The sequence below is a fragment of the Sylvia atricapilla genome, chromosome 3, assembly GCF_009819655.1.
Source record: "Sylvia atricapilla isolate bSylAtr1 chromosome 3, bSylAtr1.pri, whole genome shotgun sequence".
Classification (NCBI taxonomy): domain Eukaryota; kingdom Metazoa; phylum Chordata; class Aves; order Passeriformes; family Sylviidae; genus Sylvia; species Sylvia atricapilla.
In genome coordinates, this window is record NC_089142.1 from 102,268,252 (window position 1) to 102,288,394 (window position 20,143).

Sequence of the window (20,143 nt, forward strand, 5' to 3'; positions counted from 1 at the left end):
CTGGGGTTTTGGGATTCTGCTGGGTTTTTTTACTGCAGAGAAACCCATATACGCCTCGACATCTTTAACTTCAAAACTAGTGATTCAAGGTTGCCCCAGGCACAAGAGTGTCACCTATCTCCACTTAGGAAGTAACCCCAATGGAGATTTCCCTTTCTTTTTCAACTATCCCTCTACATGGCTGACAAAGCAGTCACTCCTAGGCATGTGTGAAGAGTCAATAAGGTTCCTAAAACTAGTCAGAGAAAAAAAAAAAAAAAGAATTTCCCATCCTAGGACCGTGGATGTAAGACATTTACACTGACCAACCTCCTTCTTCAGCCTGGGACTCTGCCATGGGGACACATGGTCCTTAAGGCTGCATGTCCTCCATACAGAGAAATTTAACAGAAATAACAGAAATCAAATTATGAAGTGGGGAAACAGGAGGAACCCAAAAATGACCATGATGTAGCAAAATAAGTCCTACACCCCATTTGTCAGGTCTTTTCTTTTTGGAAGATAACTGTCCCCATGTTTTTTGACAATGTGACTTTAATATATACAGTCTAAAAAGTATAGAGGGAGATTAGCGATCAGTTTAAATAACTTGCAACACCATTTAAATCCCTGTGGGTTAATCTGGGCAAAAATGAAGGAAAGTTTCTGAGTCTGGAATTACCTAACTTGGCTGTGATTATCTAGTTTAATTTCCAGATTAACTAGGGATATTGATCTAAACTGGGTGGCTGCCGAGGTACTAAAAGTAGGAGCAGGAAACTTTGCAGCCATTTTTACAACAGAGTTAATTGCTTGTCCTCTCAAAGCTGAGTCTCTCCACACCATTTCACGCCTGCCCAACACCATTACTGCAAAGTCTTGTCCACTTGGATGTCTTGCATAGATGAGCAGGTCCTTGGGCTGCATTTTCATGAGCTGTAACTGTGATAATTGTACCTCTTCTCCAGGCCACACCACACATACATATTTCCACTCGATGCTTTTGAGATACTTTTCCTCAAGCACCAGTGTCCCGTTGTGTGGTGTTTGGGATTCTAGTTGTACAAGCTGTTAGCTACAAATTTCCTCCCTTAGTCTGGTAGGAAGACCTTTTTGTGTAACAGATTATTTTATCACATCTGTAAGGTAATTGCTTCTCCACTGGCTTCGGAGGAAGCCTCAGATTTGATCTATGATGGCCTGTGCATTCCTAATGCCTGTACTCCAAGGAAATGTACCCCTGACACTGATGGCCTGCTTGGATGACTGATGGTGTAGATCCAAAGTTAACCAGGCATTCTCTTGAAAGGTGACATTTATCATATTTGGGCTAAGAGGAGTTTCCTGAATAACCTTTAGAGACAGCTGTGTTACATTTTATGATTTCTCTGGTAGTTACAGAAATGAGGATAAAAGACTTTACATTTTTCCAGCTTATTATTCTGATTGCATGTGCAGCCACTGATTTTTGAATAAACAGGATCACAGTTTATTCGATTTTCGAATAAACAGGATCACAGGCTTCACCCTCCTGTCAGGGAGTTGTAGAGAGGGATAAGGTCCTTCCTGAGCCTCCTTTTGTCCGGCTGAGCCACCTCAGTTCCCTCAGCTGCTCAGAACTGTGCTCCAGACTCTTCCCCAGCTTCACTGCCCTTCTCCACACACTCTCCAGCACCTCAATGTCTTTTTTGTCAAGGGAGGACTCAAGGTGTGGCCTCACCAGAGCCACTGTCCTGGTCCTGCTGGCCACATTATGTGCTGTTTATTCTAAAAAGAGGGGGAGGAAGGCATTCTCTGCCTCATTAGTGCCGCAGGATGTCGTATACAAGCATAATTACACTCTGCAAAAAGGCCAGGGAGACCACACAGGAAGGGTATTGAAGAACTGGAAAGGAGACACCGAGCATGACAAAAAATTGAAAGTTGCTATTTATGGACAAAATGCAGGCTGCTTCTTTAGAGTTTTCGATTTTTTTTTTTTTTTTTTTTTTTTGAGAAGAGAGAAGCGAGGGCTACGAAAAGTGGAAACAATTTAATGGGTATCAAAAGGTAATGACAAAACTCATTCAGACCCTTGCAAGCTGACTGACAGGCGAGCTGAAAATATACTTGGAGAAAAGCATCACAAATCAGAGTGTTCTTATGTGGAGAAGGGAAATGCTTTTTGTAGCATGGGGTCTACACCATCATCTTTGCTCCTTTTTTTTGCCCCATCTTTGCTCTTGCCTCCACAGGCTGAATTGCATTGTGACTTCTACATCTCAGGAATGTGACTCCTGTCCTTGACCTCCTCTGCAGATAAATACAACCTGCCCTTTACTGCTGAGTGCTTTGGGAAGAATGTCAGCCAGACAAGAGAGGGGGGATAAAGGAAAGACAGGTGAGGATGTTTTTCATCTGCTCTTTTTCTCAGCCATCCTCCTTGACTTTGCCTACAAGACTTTGGGCAGCGGGGTAAAGAGGAGCAGGCCAGGGGGTACCAGGGTGGCATCATGAAACTGGGCACAGGAGAACAAAGGGGCTGTGACACTGTGACATGAGGCTGCCACTCGAGGAACTGGCATTTTGGGTATCCCTCCTGGCACAGAGTCTGGAGGGGAGGCACAACAGGGTCTCACCACATACAAGTGCAGGCTCCAGCCACACAAGGGAGTGGGAGAACAAACAATCCCTAGCAAAGAGGTGCTGGTGAGCTCCCCCAGCCCCTGGGGCTGCTTTTGGCAGCAGGGCTCTCCAAGGGAGCAGGCTCTGGGTTAGGAGGTTTCAGAGGGTGGGTGCTGTACACAGCCCCACTGGGACCTGGCCTGGGAATGCTGCACAGGTGAGCTGGTCCATAGGCAAGAGTGGTAACGAAACACAAGCCCACCACAGTGCACCCTAAAATCTACAAATGCTGGTATTTCTGTGCCTTAAGCACAGCTGGGAGTATTGCTGGAATTATCTGCTTTTGGGCTGTTTGGGAGTTGCCTTCTCCCAGCTGTCAGTCTCAAAGTCAAGCTTGCAGAGCACAAATAAAATGGGATATTGCACACACTTTTAACTGTCACTGATATTTAGCAGAGGGAATATTCGAAACATTATTCCCTTCAATACAGAAAGGCTGTTGGGTGTTACCAGGCCATGTGAAATGACATCTGAGTGGAATTTTATCAGCAACAAAGAAGAAACAAATGAAGAACAGAGGATTTAAAATTCCTTTTTTTCTATCTACAATGTGATTTGTTATGTGTGTGTATATATATATATATAGATGGATTTTTAAATTACTGTTGGGATGTGAAGAAACAAACAAGAAGAGCAGACAATGTAATATTACTTGTTACAGAACAGAATGTCCCAGTGTCAAGCAGCAGTTAGGGACACATCGGGGAGCAGGAGGATGGTGCTTTACACTTATCACTGAGGTCAGTGCAAATCCTCCACTACTTCCATTAACAGGGGATCAAAGTTTTGATGGGATCTAGAAATACAAGGAGGTTAAAACGTGGCAGGTGTAGGTGGCCTTGTGTACACAGCCCTTTGCCTCAGAAAGCAGAATGTTCTTGCAAATCTGACATAATCCAATTCCTTGATTTCCTCAGTGACATTTCTGCAGGCTCATGTACAGGAGGACGGGGAAATGGAGATTTATGACAGCTATTCCTAGCAAAGGTCATCTCCTGATTGGTGAGCAACCTGTCCTTAGTCACGCTGATGACGAGGCGTTGAAGGATAAGGGAGAGGCTGGAGAGCTTTAAAGCTTGACAGGGAAAACCAGAAATAGAGCATAGATCATCTCTCTGCTTGGGCCAGGAAGCTTGAGTTCTTCCACCATCAGTCAAAGCCAGGAGGCAAAATCCAGAAAAAAAAAACCAACACAGGGATTTCTGTGGAGATTGTGAGGGAGTCTGAGTGTTGAGATAGCAAGGGGAAAAGAGGAGCCACAGAGCACATGTTTTTGGGTAGGAAGGTGAAACCAGCTGCTTATAAACAACAGGGTCAGGTTGCTCTGGGGCCTCCCAGCATCCCGTCCCATGTCACTTCCAGAACAACACAGATGATACACAAACATCACAAATACACACAAACACACTTCTTCAGCTGTCCTTCCATAGGCAAGGAAGGCAGCAGGTGTGACACTCATATGGTTTAAACAGATTGTGTCATAGACATTAAATAATAAAACAATACCTACCTATTCATCACGACTTATTCTTCCTGCTTGCAGAAGAGATTTGACACTGTACATTAAATGAAGCACCTTTTTTCCCCCTGTAATTAGGAGGACCCTTCTGGGAGTCACACCAGAGTTGTTCATTCAGCTACTGACCTTAAAGAGAGCATTGGGTGCCTTGGTCTAACCAGCTTTGCTTGTTTTCAAGCTCCTAATATTGGATGAAGTAAAATGTGACCGTTTCCCCAAAGCTGGGCTCAGATCCTGAGCTATGGTTTGAGCTGGGTCATTGTCACAAACCAAGCTTGTGGCCAGCAGGACCAGTCCAGAGATGTTTGCAATATGGAAATGAAGTCAAAATGGGAGTTCCTTGCTGACCCATCTGACCCAAGGAGGAGCTCTGGGGCTGTTCATCCATGCCCTTGCTAATCCCTTTTTGCCATTTATTGCTTCCTCTGGGCTCTGAGCTGCCAGCAGAAGTCACAAGAGCTTTTTGAGTTGGTCTGGTGTAAGCCTCAGTCCTGTAACCTGAGAATGCTGTGATGGCCTCTGGCTTCCACTCTGCAGCTGGAGACCTCACCCTTCCTCCCACAATAATTCCAAAATTTCAAGACCTGAGGATGGCTGCTCTTAAAAACTGGGGAACAGATCATTTGTAGGATAATTTGCCTGCATTGTGTTTCTCCCCACAAAACCAAGGCAAAAGCAGCCTTATGCTGTGTACCTGCCAGGCCTGGTGTAACTTGAATCCAAAAGCTATGAAGGAAATGGAAAATGTTAATAAATAATGATGTTTGAAACACAAGTCACTGAACAAACCAGCAGACCTTCTGTGTTTATTCCACTGGACAGAAAACGTCTCAGTTTGAGGAAAGTAAGATCTTGGGCTAGGTATGTCTTAGGAATTAGCCTGAGTGCTGCAGGTTAGTCAGGAGATAAATCAGAGAAGCTCACGGATTGACTTTTGGTAATATACTCGGAATAAAGACAACTTTTGAAATAAAATCAGCACAACTGATTACCAAGGATCTCCTCAGGGCCACTGGAATTTTAAATTGCCTTGCTTGATCCACTTCACAGCTGCCAGTTTTCCATCTGGTATTTTCCGAGTCAGAACCAAACATTTGTGTGTTCCATACTGCATGTTCTCAGTCTGATGCGCTCTGGAAATCCTGGCCTCATTTCCCAAATCCTGAGCAGGTGATCTGCACTTAAAAAGCCCAGTGATGTCTCCCTCAAGTGTGTTGGAATTACTCTGTGTTCATACACCAGCTGCAAAACTGGGACAGATATGTTAAGACAAATGTACAAAATCTCCAAATTTTAACTTTGAAAATATCCGGTGGAAAAAAAATAAAAAAGGATTTTCCAAGAAAATCTGTATGAGTAGTACAAGTGTCTGCAACATCTCAGTGTAACACTTTAAAGAAAGGAGAATCAATGCCTCTCCCAGGACAGCTCCAAGTGCACACCCTCTGGCAGCTGGGCTAAGGGCTGAAGATTAATACATTACAAGCAAAAGGCTGACCTTTTCAATAGCCCAAATATTCAACCTCTTCAAAGTAACTTAGCTCAGCCCAGGCCTGTGGCCATGCACACAGTCATTCTGTCTCTCCTTTCATTGCAGCCACTGAGTGCTGGCAGGCTCTGTGACATGCCAGCACAGCGAGAGGAGGAAAACACTGGGACAAGGAGATTCCCAGACTGTGGAATCCATTCGGTTTGTCGTGGGAAAGAACACAGAGAACTGCAAAGCCCCGAGGCTTCGGTTTTATAGCTGCTCTCAGAGCCCCACTGCATTGTCCCCCTTATTTCCCTGTGCTTCCACTCGATAGCTGGCTGAGTTTGTGACTTGGCTGGCTGATAGGTTTAGGGTTAGCTCCCAGAGATCACGCCAACCTTGGCTCTGGAATTCACCTACAGCAAATGGCGCTTTGGGATCCCCAAATTAAACACACCTGGACGGGTGTCCAGAGGGCACGTGGGCAACAAGCAGCGGGAACCGGAGAAAGCCACCTGTGAATTTTACATTAATGCGGGAACCGCATCCCACAGGGATCACCCCTCTCACCGCTCCGTGCTCCCCTGCGGATACTTTGGCATCAAACTGCGCAGAACATCCAGCCCCCGCCGCCTGCGTGCCGTTCCCTGAGCACGCAGGTTCAATCAGCAAAGAAATATCGTCCTGCCTACGGTTTTCAATTTCCATCAATTTCCCATCCGCATCCGAGCTCCGGAGGCGCTAAAGGACCGGGGCCTGCGCTGCGGCTCCGGGGTCAGGCCTGGCGTTTGACCGACCCCTCCTCAAGGCGGGCCCAGCGCGGGGACTCTCCCTCGCCGCGCTTCCTCCTCCCCTCAGCCGCCCCGCGCCCAGCTCAGGGGAGACACCTTCGGCTCCCTCCCCGGTTCCGTTCCCGGCTCCCTCCGTCCCTGCCCCGGCCCTTCCCATCCCTTCCCGCCGCTCCCCGGCCCTGGGGCGGCGGCGGGTCCCGGGGGCAGCGGCAGGGCCACGCCCCTCCCCTGACAGCCCTCGCCTCGCGCCGCGCCCATCCCGCGCCTCTAGGAAGCGCCGCAGCCAATCGCCGGGCGTCTCTGCGCTGACAGACAGCAGTGATGTCCTGTGGAGTAGCCCCTCCTTGCAGGGAGCCCCGCCTCCTTGAGATTTGTGACCAGTCAGAGCAGAGGGGATGCTGGGGGCGGGGGATGAGAATCTGCGAGCCCCTTTTCCCTCACCGCCTCCCCCTCCGCTGCGCGAGATGATTGACAGGCACGCCGTCCAATAGGCTGCGGAGAGCCGGCGGCGGGCCCAATGGCGCTGCGGGGGCGGGTCCCGGCGGGGAGCGGGGGCGGGGGAGCGGCGGGCCGGGGTAAGGCGCGGCGCAGTGCCGGCAGGAGGGCGATGGTGGCGGCGTGAGGCGCGCTGCGACCCGCGCTGTCTGCCCGGCCGGCGCGGAGAGCGGCGCGGGAGCGGTGCTCGCCGTGAGGCTGCGGGAGGACGGGGACAACCGCAGGGCGCTGCCGGCGGCGGGGCTGCCGCAGTAATGGGCAGCGGCAGCGCTGACTCTCGCCTGCCGTGTGGTGCCAGCGCGCCCGCCCGGCGGGACCGCCCGCGAGGAGCCGGCGGCAGGTGAGTGCCGCACGGGGAGCCGCCCGTCCCCTCCCGCCGCTCCCCTCGTTGCTGCCCGCCGGTGGCGTTTTAATTTTTAAACGGCTCCGGCCGCCGGCCAAGGGCGGGGGGCGCTGGCCCGGCGGGCTGGGCGCGGAGGTGACACGGGCTGCTGAGGCGGAGCGGGGCGCTCCTCGCCCCGGGGCTCCGCGGGGACTCCCCGCCGTCCCTGGGGCCGCTCTACTTCAGACAGCCTCCTCTCCAGCTTTGATGCCATCCTACCCTGACTTCTCGCCAGCTGCGGCCAGCTTGTGCTTCCCTCTGTTCCTGATGAAGAGGCTTTTCCCCCCGCACCCAGCGCAGATGCCGCTTTCCTTTCCAGGGAGGAACCCACCTGGGTTTCTCCTCTCCCTTTTCCACCTCTCTGATGATCATTCCTCGGTGCAGGCTGGAGAGACGTTTCCATTTCAATATGATGCGGCGAGGAAGATGGGGAATCCTGGGTAGCCAGCGCTCGGGAAATGCCCCTTCCTCTCTCGTCCTCCTCCTCACCCTGGCACCGGCATTTGGGCAGCAGCGCTCCCTTTCCGTCTCTTTGGCTGCTCCTTCTCCTTGGGCACAGAAATGAAAGCGGGAGGTGTGTTAGAGGAAACAACTGTTACACCTTTTGTCATCAAGACAAAGAACTTCGTCTGCCCGTGTCCCTGCCTCTTGGGTGCATATTGGCGGCACCTCGGCCACTTCGCGTTTGCTTCCCGGAGATGCTTCCCAAGGATTCGGTGTGGCCCTGAGCTGCCCTTTTTTTGTGGTGTTGTTGTTGCCGTTTACGATGCTGCTGATAATAGGATGTGTGGCTATGTTTCCGAACAGTCTCGTGGTTTGAATTCCTGCAATTGCTACAGTATTCTTATGTATTTGTTTGTTTAATTGGGGTTGGGGTGGAGGGGGTGTGTGTGGCTGACAAGAGGAAGGGGGGATGTTCTTGCGGGCGATTGTAGTTGTTTGAAATGTACGAGGTCACGTGCAATTGCAGCACTTAGTGTGAAATGTACTAACCAATGCTTTCTCTCCCTGCCTTATTTGTCTTCCAGTCCTGCAGTCTCCCCTTCGTCTGCTGCGTGAAGAATGATGATTCCATGAGAGAACTTCCTTTCCATTACCTGCCTACTGCTCCTGCATGCTGCTCCTGGCCAGTGATGAGCCATTCTGCCAGACTGGGATTTACCCTGAGGAGGGGAGAGGCAGAATATGAATTGTAGACATCCTGTCAAGTTGCTCACACGCTCTTTTTACTGTGTCTGTATATAAATCTGCGAGCATCAAGCACACACACACTCTTTGAGACCTTCATTGGCATTCACTCAGTTGCTGCTGCGTGAGAGGATTGGGGTTTTCTCACCATCATGGCTTCAGTTTGGAAAAGACTGCAGCGTGTTGGGAAACATGCATCCAAGTTCCAGTTTGTGGCCTCTTACCAGGAACTGATGGTTGAGTGCACCAAAAAATGGTAAGAAGCGGCTGATGTTGCTGTAAAAAAAATGATGGAGTAAGTTGCTGGTGCTGAAATAGGAAGGATGTTGCTCGCTGTGTGCTGTGTGGTGGGTGCATTGCTCCTGCATCCCCTTACCCTCTCTTGCCAGCCCATTGCAGAAGCAGCTGCACGAGCTGCTTGTGTGTCTCTGAGTGCTGCCTTTGCTGCATGGTTACCCTGGACCTGCTGGGTTTGTTCTATACTATTGATTTCCTAGGCTGGTGGTGTTTTTACCTTGCAGAGGAGGGTATGTTTGCTAGCTCACATCTGTGACTCGCTGTGGTTTTGGTTGTCTGTTTTGGGTTTTTACTGGGTCTTTTTTGTTTGGGTTTTATTTTATTTTATTTTTAATATTTCCCATGAGCTCTTTTCCAACTTGGTGATGCTGAGGGTGATCTGTTGACACTTGTGTTGTTTGATGGAGGCATTGGAGACCAGTCCTAGTCATGGGACATAGAGGTTGGATGCCCATTTTGATTTTTGACTCCCTTACCCAAGGAGGTCACGTTTCTCCTTCTTTTCTATTTTTCCTTTCCGTCTTTTAACAGGAAGGGGCAAGAGGCAGGTCCTTGGGAATTGCCTTGAGGTGTTTGTTTAGTCAGACAGGTATTTTGGGCAGTGTTGGTCCAGTAGGATGGCTTTGGAGCTGACTGGACAGCAGTTAATGGTGTGGGTCTGGCACATCATCTTTCCTTAAGCAAAATAAGCTTAAATAAATCTGCTAGGCAAGACTAGAAGCAGCTTTCAAATAGGCAGGGGAAGGTCTCCATTATATAAATACCTAACTGCTGCTTTATATGTTTGGAATATTGATACTGCTGATATAATTCCTCACATTAGTGTGAGCATGTAGTGTCAGGGGATGAAGAAAATGCTTTCCAGACCTTGTGGACTGAGATGTTCATATTGCCTTGTAATAAACTGCAGCCTCCTTTCTAATATTTGGCCTTTCTTCTTGTTGGCAAGTTTGGCACTTGCATTGGCTGCTTGCACTGGTTATGAGTAACTGCCTCTGCAAATTTCAGTTCTGTCTCTTGGAGTAGGAAATCTCTGTCAAATGTGCTGGAAGGCTGCACACTGCTCTGTCTTAAAGGAGCAGGTTAAACGTTTTGGATTTTTTTTTTAGCAAGTTGTCTTCATGCCTAGAATGTTTAAGAAACAGAATTGTTCTGGAAGTTGGACTTGCTTTCGGGGAGTAAACCACAAATGGAAACGTTGTAGAAGTTGAAAGAGGTTGTGTCCTGATTATCTCATGGGATCTGCTGTCCCGAAGAGGCCCAGGAGTTTTCCACAGTAATTTTAATTGAGCAGGTTTATTCCAGCAGCTGGCTTTATGACTTATTATATGTTCTGTTTGTATGAACTGGGCTCTTCTATGTTTCATTTTCATTTGGAATCATTCGTTGCTGAGAATTTGCAGAATGTTTCAGCACTAAAGTATAAATCCTGCAGGGGAATGTTTGCATTGGAATTGCAGCTGACCTTTCCTTGGTTTAAGAAAAAGTCATGCACAAAAGTTCTCTTGTGAAGTGTCTTATTATTTTAGAAGTAGGCAGCTTGTTGGTTAATCATGACTGAGAGTGCCCACCCAGCAAAATGTCTGTGTATGAAGTGGTGAGACAGCCACTCAAAACCTCAGATACACAACTAATTTTTGGCAAAAAGGTTGTCTTTCTGAACCTTCGTTTCACATTCTTGGGTTTAAATATAGACCGGATCAGTGCTTGTTCTGGTTATTACAAAGGAACAGTATGGTGGTGAAAATGTGGATGAATTCTAGGAAAAATCACAATAGAGAAAAACATAACTCACAAAGCCCTTTGACTGCATTCATTCTGCTTCCTGTTATTTCGAGAACTGTAACAAAAATGTTCTTTGAGCATGCAACCTAAAATATTACATTGCTGCTGTAAATCCAACTTCATAAGTCAAGGGTTAAATATTGATGTGTTTTGAGAGCCTTCAGCTAAGTGTTTCAGTGACTTTGGAGAAGATACAGTTCCTGTGCATGCCAGCAGGATCACTGCTTCATCTGTTGCTGAGTCTTGCCTCTTGAGCTTGGCCCATGTGAGAACAAAACACCAGAAATGAGCTCCATATGCTGTTCTTGCTGAGAGCACTCAATGTATATTAAGTGTCAGTGCTCAGCCTGTAGTTTGTTTGATTGAAATGGAGTAAGCAGTGAGTTATTTTAATGTACTGGCATTTTAACAATGCAGCGTTTCTGGAGGAAAAGAATGCTCCATTCATATTTTAAAGTAAATGACAACACAGTCATAAACACAGTGGGACTGAGAAGTGTCTGTGAGCGAGGATTGTGCATGACCAAAACAGGCTGTGTGCCTCTTTGTGAGCTGCTATCTTCTGTTAGGTTTGCGTTTGTCTGACTCTTCAGAAAACAACTGGCGTGTTAGAAGATTTTTGTACTGATTGTGGATGGTTTGCAAGGTTGAATTTCTGGTTTTTGGTGAATTTCTGGTTGGCTTTAATATTCTTCATTTCCTCTGGACTTGTATTGATTGGAGATTTTGTTTGGTTTTGGTTTTGTTTTTTTAAACTTAGTCTTTAAAATTGCTCCTGCTCTTTTTTTTCTCTCACATTCTCCTGGCACTGTGAGAAGTTGCCACTGCTGTGCTGTTGCTGCTTCACTTTTTTAAAGGATTATCTTTAGGTACAGCAGCATTTGGCCAGATTGGGCTGAAACCTTTTCTTACTTTTCTCCTGACTATAATTTCTGATTCTTTGTCCCCACCAGTGGTTGCAGACAGCCACTCTCAAATGATTGCTTTTCATTGCTGGTGTGTTTGGGGGAGATAGGTCGTGATGGAGTGTCCAGTGTTGTCACTGTTCCTTATTTTTCAGATAATTAACAGGACTGAGTCACTTCTGTGGCATTTTGGCAGCTCCCACTGATCCAGACCTAATTATTGTGGCTGCTCAGTACCTTTGAAAAATTGAACAGTTGGCTTATTTAGAACCTTTCATTAAAAATAAATAAACAGATGTAGTTCTTGGTCTTTAACATAGATTAGTGACTCCTGCTACTGCAAAAACATAGTGCTTTGCAGTAATCATGTATGTAGTTGATTTTTTTAAGGAGTGCTTGCTTGAAGGTGCTGGAGTGTGTCATCCTCTATTTACCCTTGCACTAAGCTGGGGCAGCTCAGGATTTTCCACACAGCCTCACCAGTGACCTGACAGGACCACGTGTGACAGGGGGCAGTTAATTCAGTGCAGAGTCACTGAATAGAGCCAGAGATCACTCTCATCGCTTTGCTTAGGCTCCTACAGAGCTGCATTTGCTGCTCTGTGCTCTCAGGGCACAGGGTTGGTGTGTGCTGGGCATCCCTGGCAGGTGGAATGCTGCGACTTGTGCAGGGGATCCAGTCCAGTTGCCTGACCATTGGTGTCAGGCCCTGTTTGGGCTGCCTCTGGCTTTACTGGCAGTTTGAAGGTCCCCTGCTGATCCTGGTTCAGGCTCCAGCCTGGCATGATCCTCTTGTGTCCCCCTCTTGTGTCCCCCTCTGTTCAGGCAGCTGAGTGGAGGCTTGTTCGAGATCCAGGCTCGGCACAGGAGGAAACTTCTCCTTTGGCCCAGAGATCAGTTCCAGTACTTGGACCTGGAGCTCTGATAGCAGTTTTATAGAGCTGCTGAAACATCTACTAAACACATGAGCTCTTTAGGGTGGCTTTTTTGTTTCCTTATTGTTGTGTGATATCTCACAAGTCAAGGACTCAGTAGAGGCTTCAGATGTGATATTGACTGGCTTCCACAGAGAATGGCTGAACTTAGAGAGTTGAGGTTGTTCCTGGCTTGTCATTGTTCATGGGATGCTTTTGTGAGCAAGAAAGCTGCTTACCTGAGCACAGGTGCTGGAAAAGGCTGGAAAAGAGTAATCACAGAGGGTTTGATACAGGATTTGTGTTCAGGAGTTGCTTTGGAGAGAAAGAAATATGTTAGTTTTGTCCGATGTTCGTAATGTCTGTCATCTCTTACACGAACTGCTTTGCTTTTAAGTCCTGCTTACAGACACAGTGAGGCATGATGTTTAAAAGGGTTAAACTTTTCATATGTTCAGAAGCTTTAGCTGAAGACAGGCTTCATATCCATGAGGCAAGTTGCCTGTTTTTATATTGATTAGGTATGGTCTGAGGTAGGTTCTCTCTTTTCAAATACACATATTTCTCTTTAAGAAATGAAGCAAGGCTTTCTCTTTTTTTCTCTCTCTTTTTTTTTTTTTTCCCCAAAAGGCTTTAGCCATCTGTTTTCCTCTTCTATTGTAGTTTCATAACTGGATGCTGCAGGAATCTTAAGATTTGGCATGCATTGTGCATGGGAGAGAAATAAGCTTTGTGGGATTGCACGGTTCACACTGACGTGCTTGCCTTCTGCTTGCTGCTTTCCAGCAAACCCAGCAGTGCCCAAGGCCACCCCAAGAACTGGGTCTGACTGGTTACTGTGGAATCCTTGTGTGCCTGCGTGGTGTCAGGCTGTCACACTGCTCTATTAATTTTCTTGCTTTGCACGGTTGTTAGAGGGGATTTCATGAGGACCTAAGTGCATTTGGCTGGAAAGGATGATCACAGTGAACCTCTTTAAGTTAGTTTGTGCTGTTGTGTCCTGGGCTTGCTCTGCAGAGTTTTGGATCACATTGGGGTGTTGGTGACACAGGTGTGCTGTCGTATATGTAACTCGTGCAAGGAAAGCACCGTGCAATTTCTGCTGTGTTTTATCTTCTCCTCAAGGAAATTGTACTCTGTCCTCACACTTCTTGTTGGGTTCTGATTCCACAAGAAATAATCTCCATTTACAAATACACTTCGGCATTTTCTTTGCCATTCATTTCTGGTTTTGACTGAGGATTTTTTTAAGGGCTTAAATTGTGTGTCAAACATAACTCTTTCCAAATAATCACCACCAGCTGCCTTACAGCTGTCTTCCCCCTTTCTTTCTGCAGTCAATTAAAACACATTTACTGTCCACACACAAAAGCAATTCTCCTCTGTCATTTTGCATCTCTCTTCTTTGTATCAAGAAGAAAATCCTTCATTGCAGAAACCTAGAGTTGCTGCTGTGGACTCTGCCTGACTTCTGTCAGGAGGTTCTCTACCAATCCCAGCTTCTCCATGCCAGCTGCTTTCCTTCCCTACCTTGCCAAGCTCTCCTCCCGACCCTTTTTTACAGCTTCAGGTCTATTCCATGGATCAAAAGTTAGGGATTTCTCATCAAAGTTGCTGGCTGCATATTGGCAGCAGAGAAATTTCAGTAGGATACTGAATACTTGGATATTACCAAGTCAACCTTTAAAGTTCAGGTTTTCTTTTACTAAAACTGTGGAGATGTTAGAAAGTTTGATCTCTTGTTTAGAAGTAATGAATACAACAAACCTGAAAAAACGATGGAAGTCTTTTCTCTTTTATGTGTGTGTGTAACTAGTTACATACAGACTTGATTAAAGTGTTCTTCAGCCTAAGTTTCTATACAAAATTCTCGTTGAGGCAAAGGACAAGGAATGTAATTAATACGAAACTGTAAACAAATCATTTTCAGTACCTTTCACGTGTATCTTTCACTAGGAAAGGTACAAGGGTGTTTGTGAAGTCTTTCTTGCTTTCCTTAGGTTGTTGGTGCCGCACATTTTTATTTGCAGCAATGTTTTAAGAGTGCTTGTGACTCTGTGTCCAGTTCCTAAAAGAATGCATTGATAGATGCAGGCACGAAGTTTAGTACCTGTAGGGTAGAAAGGTTTGGCATAAATACTTGCTCTAAATTCTGTCTGTCTCTCAAAGACACATTTCTTTTCAGCAATTCCTTGCTCCCTGTCCTAGCGGTAACAAAACTAATTAGCAAAAGCAGAAAATGTTCCATTAAATCCAGGTGTGGACAGATTTCATTTTAATGGTCAGCTAAGAGTGGTGAAGATGTCTCACTGAATGAATAAAATAGACTAACTTATACTCTAACACAGCTTTATTTTTTGAGAGAGAGACTGTGTGTGCACATAACTTCCTCCCAGAGCTTTTGGAACAAATCAAACCTTGCTCTGTTCCTGCAGGCACTGTGGTGCACACATGCAGTAAAGAACTTGTGCTGTTCATTTGAACCCAGTGGACTTGAACTGCAGTAAAAATTTACCTTTTTTTTTTTTTTTTTTTTTTTTTTTTTTAGGGTTGGATTCTTGGGAATATTCTTTTCAGCTCTGTGTGCTATATAAAATGAAATATTATGACATTGTGTAGGCCTCATATGAGCTGAGTGTGCCATCTCTTAGGCTGCTCAGGCTGTATCGTGCCAGTCTGTTGCGTCAATTAGTTTTTAATTGGTTGGAGAGAGCTGAAGTCCCTTTCACAGCTGAGTGTGAATAAGGGGAGGAGGAGGAGGAGGCTGGTGATGTTGACTAAATCTGAGGAAACTCTTCTTATAAAACAAACCCTTCAGCCACGGTAGTAAAAGCATTCTGCTTGGGTGGCTTTCTCAGAATATGGGGGCGGGTGTGTGTGTGTTTATTTACTTCTAAAAGCTTTCCCCGTTTACTCTGAGGACAGTGTGTGAAGTGTGTGTTTGTTTCCCTTGCCCCTCTCTCTCCTTTCACTCCTTGGGGTAGAAACTGGCCATGGCAGGCTGTTTGCTTCCTTGTGGGGACACTCCTGGAGCTGCCCTGTGCACAAAGTCTGTCTTGTGTGTCCTCAAGTGGACTCTGAAACGCAGGAACTGCGCAGATGAACTTTTGTTCCTTATTTTAAGATCTGCTCAGAGCAGGAGGGGAAATAAAGCTGTCCTTGTTTTCCTCCTCTTGTCTTTAGTTGAAAAATGTCTTTCTACAGTTTCTATAAGTGCCCCAGAGCCTTTCCTGGGGGAGCTGTGTGTTTTGGCAGTTGAGGTATAGGGTAGCTGTGGCTTTTGGCACCTGGAGAGGCATTGCAGGGATTTGGGAACTGTGGGTTAAGCACGAGCTAAAATTAGAGGACCATAACTAACATTGCTGTTGTCTGAGGCACTGACTCACGAGGCTCTCTGGATTCAGGAGTGGAGCGGGATGTCACTGTCCCTATGCTGCAGTCCTGTTGTGCCCTGGAGCAGGGGCAGGGTGACACTCAGGCTGCCAGGTGTGTTAGTATTAAGTGCCATCAAACTTCAGCTCCCATTTGTGAGGTGAGTGTGAGCTGCAGCAGCTGAGGAGCAGGCACACCTCCCTTATGCTGCCCTGATGCAATGGGGAGGAAAATCTGCCAGAGCCGTGAGATGAGCCACAGCTGCAGGCAAGAGCATCTTAGAGTGCTCCAGCTAAATCACCCAGAGCCTGAGTCAGTGCCCTGTGCTGTCACTGTAGGGCTTCAAAGCGCACAAGCTTTTGAGATGAATCAGAAGTGCATGCCCTTCTGAACTACAGTTTCTAGCTGCCTGCAAACCTGTAAAGATGAGCAGTGCAGAAGTAATTCTCATTTGCCTGTTGAGGCTCTCTTTGTAGTGGAGAGTCATTACTGGGGCTTCTTTCTGTTTCTAATTTATTATTATTTAAGGAGACTTTCTTGAGGATTACTCCAAAGCTATGGCCAGGCTGTGCAGCTGTTTAACTGTCTGCAGCTGCTGAGCTGCAGTTTCTGTGGCTCTGTGTATTTATTTTAGCACAAACTGGGTTTGGGTTTTATTTGGTGTGCAGTCGTCCTGTGGGCTTTGTTTTGGGTGAGCTGCTGGATCAGCTTAACAAGCAGCTCTGACCTCTCATTTCTGATGGGTCTGTTTGGAAAAATGACTTCGGGGCTGACCAGACATCACAAGGGCAAAATAGTTTCTAGTTCCAGGAGCAACTGAATTAGAGCAATCCAGGGTAATTTAAGACTCTCTCCCACCACGTCAGTTTTGGTTCCTGCATTACTGCTGCTCAGTTCCTGTGTGGCACCTCCAGAAGCACCTGTAATGAGCAGTCACCCTCCGTGTTCAGGGGCTTCTTTTCTCACCCAAGAAGTGCTGCTTGCTGCCTTGGTGCTGCAGGACGGGTCAGGGCTGTTGTGGTGGGAGATGTGGCTTCTGATGGGCGTGCAGCTTTGCTGGGAGCTTACATTCATCTGCTCCTGTTGGGACAAGCCCCATCACCTTTCCCCTAGGCCGGGCAGACAAAAGACATTCCCTAAGTCAGCCCTTCAGTAGGTGTGTTGCTGCCTGATGCCCTGGGATGATAGCTGTCCTGACCTTTTCCAGGGCTAAGGCTGATGCAGTGATGCCTCTGGTTTTACATCTGGTGTCATCAAGTAACTTTCCCCTCCCAGCTGTGCTTGGGAGGGGTATTTGCATAGCCACTGCTGGTAATACCCACAGCTGCACTGAATGGAGGAACTGGAGAGTCTGGATCACCGAGTGCACTTGGCAGCACTTTGCACTCTGCCACTCAGCCAGCGCTGTGAATTTCCTTGACTTTCAGTGTCTGCTCGTTGAGTAAACTCTGAGTCCCTTTGTTTATGTCAGTACACAGGAAGAGATTTGAAAGCACAAAAAAGAGCTGTCAAAACTTCTCTTTTCCAGCAGAGATCTAACTCAGACCTGTAACTTTCCAAACCAACCTGTGGCTGATTTATCTTTGGTTTATTAGCAGAGGATTTAACCTTGACAGCACCTGGTGACACCTGACGTGGTTATAGCTCTGGAGTTACAGCTCTGGCCATGCTGACACGTGGGCAAATCTATGTGGCTGTGTTTGCTGGCTGCACCTGTCTTTTATCAGTTGTGTCTCTTGGAAAACTGATTTAGTGGTTTGTCATTTCCTGTAGGTAACTTGAGCAATAAGTTGTTTAAAGCTGTGAAAAATTTCAAGAGAACAAGATTTTTAAACTTCTTTTTCTCTTCAAGAGCAGATCTTAACTGGATTGAGTGCTTGGAGTAAGTGTCTCTTGAGTGAGCGAATTCCCCTTGCATTCCTTCATCTTTGACATGTAAGAAAATTTAAGAATGAGAAAGGCCTGACCCATTTTTTACCACTTCCTCTCATACCACAAAAATTGGAAGAATTTATAACAGCATTACTTGGTTTTGGGGCATATTTAAGGATGGCTTTTGTTTACTGTTAACACTTTTTGAATGATACTTTTAAAAAAGTACAATGGTGTTTTCACACCCTTCCCCTCCACCCTTTTTTTTTTTTTTTGGATGTAGAAAAGGGAATCATGGGTTATAAGCTCTACTTTTAATTTTTTTGCTTGTTGGTGGGGTTTTTGGTCTTTACTGCTAAGATAGTTTACTTTATTCTCTGTAGATGGCTACTCTTATGACAAGTTTTCTGCTGTGTTGTTGGTTTCGAACCTTGGGCCTCTCCCTTATTTTTAGCTTTGCTTCATAGAGGGAAAGGTTTTTTGGTGATGTTAAAACACGCCTGAGTTTTCTGTCTGGCCAGCAAATTCAGCATTGCATCGGAAAATTTCAGCAATTTCAGCTTGGGTTTGCAGGGGTGGAAACCTCCAGCAATTATTTCTGTGGGTTGTGTGACAAAGAGAGGACAGAAGAGTGGAGTCTTGGTCAGACCCTGTGGCTGCAGGTAAAAATCCAGCACCTTCACCTTTTATTAGACAGTGGAGGATCTGCAAGGGCAAAAGCTGCCCAGCCTCTTTCCCTGTGCCTGAAACCAGGGTTTGTGGCAGTTTGTGCTTCCATGTGGCCATTTGTGCAGTGTATTTTTGGAGCAGGGAGCTGCTAGATCCATTTCTGTGTTTCTTTGCTCCCCATCTGTTCCTGGAGCCACCTCCTGCTCGAGCTGCCTCGGGAGAAGATGTACTGCAAGGGAAAATGGCAGTAAAAGCAGGCATTACCTGCTGTCCTGGTTTAGGGCAAATTTGGGAGAAAACCCCTGAATGGGGTCCCTTGGGGCAGCAAACCCAAACAGCCCCTCCCCTAATCAGTCCAGGAAAAAATCTCCCTAGAGAAAAGTGGAAAAAACTATTTATTCAACAAACAAGGTGCCCACAATGATTAAAATGTGAATAATATGCAACAATAAAACCTCTTGTTGTTCCAAAGTGAGATGGCAAACTCAGAATGTCTTTGCCATGGGTTGTAGCAACCAGTCCCTGCAGTGCTGGAAAGTGCCATTCTGGGCCCCAGGTGTGGGCTGCAGGTGTCCCTCTGGGTTTTTCAGTCCAGGACAGATTTAAACAGTCCCCAGAAAAAGAGAAAAAAACCCAAAAAACAGTCCAGGGAACTTCTGTGCCTCAACTAGTTAAACTAACTAAAAACACAGGAGATCCCTGTCCTGCTGTCTGTCCGTGCTGCAGACAACACAGTCCAGGAGCAGAGTGTGGAGGAATCAGAGCAGTTTCTGCAAACAAACCCCACACTTCTTCTTCCCCCCTTAGCTCTCAGAACCAGTCTGAAAGGCGCAGAATTTAATATACAGCATAAACAGAACAGCCAGCTGGGGATACAAGAATCATAAAGTCACTCCAGGACACTTACATGGAAAACAGGGCTGGAACAAGGGTGACATAAACTTACATCAACTTAATGAACCAATGGAGGAGCAGAACTTAACAGATATTGACGTGTTGCTGCAAGGATCCACAGGGGAGAAGCCTTTCTCACCGTATAATCCTCTAGTGGCAACTTCTCCTGCAGTGCCAAAATTCAGTATTGCTGGGGGTGGCTAATGCTGTAGTACAGTGGCAGTGCACTCAGTCCCTTATCTCCTTTCCTGGTGCTCTGCTGGAAAGAGGAATATGGATATTTTTGCCCATAGACTCAGTCTTCTTGTCTGCAGTGGACCCTAATAAAGCATTTACAGCACACAAAGCCTGGGGAATAAAATGCTGACTTCAGTAAAGAAATTTATTTTGGACAAACTTGTTCTTAGGGAACTAGATCATGTGCTGTAGGGGGAAGAATAATACTACTTCTTTTAGCAACATCTGTTAAAAGGAGGATGCTTACTTGACTTGCAGTTAATGGTAAAGTCAATGAACTGAATTTTTTAAAAAAGGAAATATTCTTGAGCTAAAGGAAGACTAGAATTTATCCTGATTTGGTTGTGTTCCCCTCATTGTGAGAATTGTCAGTACCTCTTGTGGTTGACAACCCCATTAGGACCTGGAGAAGCAGGAAGCTGCTGCCTTGTTAACCTCACAGAATGGGTGCTCTGGCCTCTTCTTCCTCCTGGGCTATACCATAGATGTGCTTAGAGAAGCCTTGGTAGGTCTTTTATGGGGTTAGTTTCTCCTTTGCTGCCCTAGGAGGCCTTTTAAAATGGTCAGCCTTGCAGCTTTTTCATGGCACATTCACCTGTCTTGTTTCAGCATTGCTTAGAGATGGGCAGGATGGGCTGTGAGGTGATCAGAGCTGGTGGGGGATTGAGGAGCAGAGTGTGAGGCTTTTCTCCCTCTTTGAAGGGCTTCT

General features: G+C 46.5%; 2 protein-coding genes across 10 annotated transcripts in view; both read left to right on the top strand.

Moving 5' to 3' along the window:
- The window catches only part of MCM8 (minichromosome maintenance 8 homologous recombination repair factor), a 341,212-nt gene that overhangs the window by 192,490 nt on the left and 128,579 nt on the right, over positions 1-20,143 (top strand). The window lies entirely within an intron of this gene.
- The window catches only part of EHBP1 (EH domain binding protein 1), a 204,946-nt gene continuing 191,809 nt past the window's right edge, over positions 7,007-20,143 (top strand). For 6 of the 9 annotated variants that reach the window (XM_066316442.1, XM_066316436.1, XM_066316438.1 and 3 more), the window contains exons 1-2: positions 7,007-7,259; positions 8,330-8,745. In XM_066316442.1, the coding sequence (XP_066172539.1) occupies positions 8,642-8,745 (104 nt within the window). In that variant the 5' untranslated portion in view covers positions 7,007-7,259; positions 8,330-8,641. The remainder of the gene's footprint in view (positions 7,260-8,329; positions 8,746-20,143) is intronic. The other 3 variants (XM_066316434.1, XM_066316435.1, XM_066316437.1) reach the window with 1 other exon arrangement.